General features: G+C 41.9%; 1 protein-coding gene across 1 annotated transcript; it reads right to left on the bottom strand.

Moving 5' to 3' along the window:
• Positions 1 to 5,101: 5,101 nt before the first annotated feature.
• Positions 5,102 to 5,434, bottom strand: LOC121465308 (peptidyl-prolyl cis-trans isomerase A-like). The gene has a single exon (XM_041678532.1). The coding sequence runs from the start codon at positions 5,432 to 5,434 to the stop codon at positions 5,102 to 5,104; it is 333 nt and encodes a 110-aa protein (XP_041534466.1).
• Positions 5,435 to 5,934: the final 500 nt, after the last annotated feature.

The raw sequence follows: 5,934 nt of genomic DNA on the forward strand, positions 1-5,934 counted from the left end.
ACCTAGGAAAACAAAATGTGTCTATCTCTGTTCAAAGCTGGTCCTTCCATTGCAGAATCACACAGAATACCAGGAAATCAAGATCATGAAAGAATAGTCTAAGTATGGCCATGTAAAGTAGTATTGCTGTGGGACAGTGATCTTGTATCCTGTAAAGATTTGTCAGTTGTATTGCTTTCATAAAATGCTGATTGGCTAGTAGCCAGGCAGGAAGTATAGGCAGAGCAACGAGGACAGGAGAAATCTGGGAAGAAGAAAGACTCAGTCATCAGTCATCACCCAGATGCAGAGGAAGCAAGATGAGAATGCCTCTCTGATAAAAGGTACCAAGCCATGTGGCTGGCACAGATAAGAATTAATGTAGGATATAAGAGTTAATAAGAAGCCTGAGCTAATATACCAACCAGTTTATGATTAATGTAGACCTCTGTGTATTTCTTTGGGACTGAATGGCTGTGGGACTGGGCAGAACAGAAACTACTGCCAACATAATATAATCTAATTACTACCAAGTGATCAAGGAAGTTTTTCATAAGTAAAGATTCAGACAGAGAAATGAGAAACTAAATAAAGAATACACAAAGAGCAATTTTGAAAATTGTTTTCCAAACCTTCATGACTGAAACACTAGTTTGGTTATCAAAACAGGGGTTTATAGTTCTTCTCATTTTTTAAACAAAGATATTAAATTTAGTTTATGGCTTTTATAGTTTTTAGGAAACTATGAGCCCTGTGTCTACATAGTTTTATGAATGAGACATCAGTGAGGGAGATCATCATAGAGACAGATGAATACAAAAGTAATTTTTGAAGAGAGTCTGTGTCTTGTCATTTAAGTTCTTGGATGTGCCATTTTCATTCAGAAATAATTAGCCACATGGCTGTTACTACTGTGTCTGAAACTAGTGGGATTGTCCCTAATGCAGCCATGATCACAAGTTCAACTATTCTCTAAAGGCTGTCATCCCTGCCAGGCAGTGGTGGCACACACCTTTAATACCAGGACTCGGGAGACAGAGGCAGGTGAATCTCTGTTAGTTCAAGGCCAGCCTGGTCTAAAGAGATAGTTTCAGGGCCAGCTAGGGTTATACACAGAAAAACCCTGTCTTGAAAAACCAAAAAATAAATAAAAAAGACTGTCATCTTCATTACTATCATTTTTTCCTATCAGGCTACCAAAGAGGGCAGAGATAAAAAGGAAAAACAACCAATAACAACAATGACAAAAGCAAATGGCTGGAGACCCCTTAGTTTGGTTTCTGTTCAGACTGAAGAGTTCCATGCTTCACTGTTGATAAATAGAAAGGTGATAACAAAATATAGTCACATATTCATCCATTACCATTTTTCTGTAGTATCCTGTGGCTGCTGAACACAGAACATCTCATGTTATCCTCACAGTGGCTCAATAGGTGCCTAATTTTATTATCTCTATTTTTTTGAACTGGAAATTGATATTGAGACAGTTGGTTAAATATTGTTCAAACCCACAGTGCTACCTTGGGAAAGACACAGACATATTGCTGAAACAAAACACTAGGGGGATAAGTATTGATAAAGGAAAAAATCTTACAGGGCTGGAAGGGTAGCTCAGTCAGCAAAGTGCTTGCTTCACATGGATGAGGACCTGAATTCAACTCTCAGAACCCAGGTAAAAAGTCAGGAGAAGTGATACATGCTTATAATATCAGTGCTGGGGAGATGGAGATAAAGGCTTGATGGCTAAGTAGACTAGCCAGAGTGACCTCAGGTCCCAGGGAGAGACCTTGTCTTATAAACCATGATGGATAACTCTCAAAGAAAGTTGCATGAAGCTGACCTCTGGCATCCACACATGTGCATGTGCGTGCACGCGAATGCACACACGCACACACGCACACATGCACACACACACACACTTCCCCCTAACTCCCATACAAAACACAAAGAAAAAGAGTTTATTTCACTCACAGTTTTGGAGACAACATCAGCAACATGGAGCTTGCTTGGGTAATGTCCCTCAGTGCATATCTCATCATGGTGATGTTTGGGAGCAAAAGAAAGATCCTATGACCAGACAAGCTGGTTAGTGATCCAGAGGGAGAGGGACTCTGGGGTCAGGCACACTCATTTGTAATAATTTCATCTCAAAAGATATTTAAATGTCATAAGAGAATGACCTTAATCTCACCAAGGACAGTGCCTAATGACCTAACCAAATAACTCCTATCAGACTCCACCCTTCAAGGTCCCGCCATCTCTTGACAGTCCGACCTGGGGCCAGGCTTCCAACACATGGATTCTGGGGGACACTCTCAAACATACCCAGATTTTAACAGGTTCTGCACCTTCCTGCTATTTTATTTATAGTAATTCCAAAAGAGTTCAGGAGGCAAAAGGGCAGTGATTTAAAATGTCATTTCCAAACCCCTTCTTTACTATATAGAGAAGCCTGGGCAGTGGGCAGTTGATGATTCCCATGAGGAAAGAACCCAAACCAAGTGTCCAACAAAACTGGGCCCCTTGCTTTGTTGAAGTATCCTTAGAATGGGCTAACTCCTGACAGCCAGTATAGACTTCAAATACAGATATCCCTTAGTTTCTAATGGAGTGGCTTTCTGACAAATTCATAGGAAGCTGAAAATGTGTTTAATATGCTAGAAGTAGAAACCCCAGATGGGTATTTTATAGACAGGATGACAGATGAAAACATAACTGTGGCATACCAAAGAATCTGTTGTTATTCTTCATGCCAAGCATCAACAGAGGATCATTCTATACATTGCTAGCCTGGGAAACAAAATCAAACAAATTTCATTTATATTGTCCCTTAAATGCAAGTCATCTTCACTCTGCCATAAAAGGAAAAATTGTACCCTGTTAAGCTTTTTTTTTTTAAATATGAGAAAGCTGTGTAGAAGTGTCCCTAAAGTAGGGACTCTCATTTTTTTCTATTCTTTAAATTGATTTTTATTAAGTTCTACCTTCTTCTCTGTTAAGCTTTTGAGTAGGTCCATTGAACACATGCATCCCAGAACCACTCGTTAACCCCTGGGGGATGTCTGTTTGTTGTCTGCATGCCCATTCCCTTATTTTATAGGCCAATTTCCTTCACTTATTCTGAAGTTAAGGTTAATCCTCACTATTCTATTGAAAGCTTTTGGCTTATTATTTTCCCCCACATTCCAATATTTACAATGGGATTCTTAAAAAAAAATTCTTCTCTTATATATTACATCTTGATAGCAGTATCCTTTCCCCCTCCCCTAGTCTTTCCCTCCGTATCCGCTCTCCCCCAGATTCACCCCCTTTCACTTCCCCTCAGAAATATGAGGCCTCCCAGCAACACCAATCAAACAAGGCATAAAAACTACAATAAGACCAGGCACATTCCATCACATAAAGGCTGGATAAGACAGCCAGTAGGAGGAAAAGTGTCCCATAAGTAGGCAAAAGAGTCAGGGACCACCTCTGCTTCCACTGTTAAGAATTCCACAAAAACACCAAGTGACTTAGTCATCACATGTGTGCAGAAGACCTAGGTCAAAGCCCCACAGTCTCTCTGATCTTTGTGAGTCCCCTTGAGTTCCAGGCTGTGTTCTTATGGTGACCCTGACTTCTCTGGTTCTTCTCACCCTTCCTTCCCATTCTCAGAAGGATTTCCAGACCTCCACCTAATGTTTTTGGCTGTGGGACTCTATCTGCTCCCATCAGCTGTGGGATGAAGTCTCTCTGCTCTCTTTGATGATAATTATGCTAGGATCTGGTCCCAGAATCCTCTGTAGGCAGGAGAAACTGCAGGTCAAAGATTTTGTGGCTGCGTTGGTGTACCAATCCTTCTACTTGAGGGCTTGCCTGGCTACAGAAGACGGCTGGTGCAGGCTCCATGTCCTCCATCACTAGGAGTCTGCTAGGGTTACTCTTGTAGATCCCACGGAGTTTCCATTGCACTAGGTTTCCATTTCGTCCCTGAAATGCCCCCCTCCCCAGTTTCAGTTGTTTTTTCCAATATTTTCTACCTCTACTTTCCCTTACCTGATCCCTCCTGTTCCCAACCTTACCTGATCCCTCCTGTTCCCAACCTTACCTGCCTCCAGTCTCCTCATGAAATCTGTTTCCCTTTTCCAGGGAGATCTTTTTGTCCCCCACTAAAGCATTCTTGTTATTTAGCCTCCCTGGGTCTGTGAATTGTAGCATGATGATCTTTTATAATATCCACTTATGAGTGAGCACACACCATGTTTGTTTCTCTGGGTCTGGGTTACCTAACTCAGAATGATTTTTTTTCTAGTTTCATCCATTTTCCTGAAAACTTCACAATGTCATACAAGTGGATTCTTATGCTTCTAAGTTTATTTCTTTTTCTTCATAAAATTATTTTGAAACCTTTGCTGACTTCCTGGCCTGCACCGTGGCTCATATCTTGCCCATGCTTTGTCTCTTCAGAACAGGGGTACAGTGGACATTCAACAGTGAGGCACATAGTAAGTAGGCACTTAACAGTGAGGTCAACACAGTGATAAAGTGGGCACTTAACAGTGAGACCAGAACAGAGGTAGTGGACACTCACAGTGAGTTCAGAATAGTGGTACAGTGGACACTCACCAGTGAGACCAGAACAAGGGTACAGAAGGAACTCAACAGTGAGGATGACCATGGGTACAGGGCTAGTGCCTTTGGATTGCCATGTGTGATTTTTTGCAAGAGGAGCATAAAAAAGAACACCTCACTATCTAAGATCTAAGGTAGTCTGCCCACTTTTTTTTTTACAGTTCTGACTTAGTTTTTATTCATAATCATAAACTTAACTCCACAGTCCAGCTAGACTTGAAGGGGAATGAGGAAAATATGGAACCCAAAGAACTTCAGTGAGAGCAGAGATTACAGGGTACTGTGAGCAGATGGGGCTGGGGTGCTCTCCTGAGCTTCTGGTGGGTAAGAAGCCCGCAAGTCAAAAGAATTAGAGTTGTCCACAGTCGGAAATGGTGATCTTCTTGCTGGTCTTGCCATTCTTGGACCCCAAACACTCCTTGGCACCCACAATGTTCATGCCTTCTTTCACCTCCCCAAAGACCACATGTTTGCCATCCAGCCACTCAGTCTTGGTGGTGCAGATGAAAAACTAGGAACCGTTTGTGTTTGGTCCAGTATTTGCCATGGACAAGATGCCAGGACCTGTATGCTTCAGGATGAAGCTCTCATCCTCAAATTTTTTCTCTGTAGAAGGATCTGCTGCCAGTGCCATTATGACGTGTGAAGTCACCACCTGGCACATGAATCCTGGAATAATCCTGTGAAAGGAAGAACCCTTATATCCAAATCCTTTCTCTCCAGTGCTCAGAGCACGAAAGTTTTCTGCTGTTTTTGGAACTTTGTCTGCAAACAGCTCGAAGGAGACGCGGCCCAAGGGCTCGCCATCGGCCGCCATGTCGAAGAACATGATGGGGTTGACCATGGCTGCAGCAAGCGGTGAGAGGGGACAGCGGCATCTGCAAAGCCAGTCTGCCCACTTTTCATATCTACTGGGAGAAAGACATTTTTGGCCCTAGAAGTTGTTAGAGAGACCAATCAGTGGCCTCAGAAATAATTAGGTGCCATCAGTAAAACTCAGGATGGACAAAAACCATAAGTAAATAAAATTACCATCCTAAGAAAACTTCAGTCACGAACTAAAGCTGAGATTGAAGTGCGTTCATGATTGGTGTTCATAATTCGAGCAAACCACCTACAAACCTTGAAGCAAACTCCTTTTTTCCCATTTCCCATTTCCGTTATTTCCATTACTCTCAGGCCAAATATTCAATATCACTTGAGTGTGATTAATTTTTATCACATGTTTGAATGTTACAAAGCCCTGAATCAGGTTTCCTTTTTGATCAGAATCTAGTTACCAATAAATAGCTCATTGGAAGCTCACACTATAAATAGTTTGTGTGTGCTGAGCCTTGGTATCCT

The sequence above is a fragment of the Microtus oregoni genome, unplaced genomic scaffold, assembly GCF_018167655.1.
Source record: "Microtus oregoni isolate MIOR12 unplaced genomic scaffold, Mior012 000030F_ref0000283, whole genome shotgun sequence".
NCBI lineage: Eukaryota > Metazoa > Chordata > Mammalia > Rodentia > Cricetidae > Microtus > Microtus oregoni.

Excerpts from the sequence above, each read along its gene's own strand:
- LOC121465308 (XM_041678532.1), bottom strand. The coding sequence starts at position 5,434 with ATGGTCAACCCCATCATGTTCTTCGACATGGCGGCCGATGGCGAGCCC.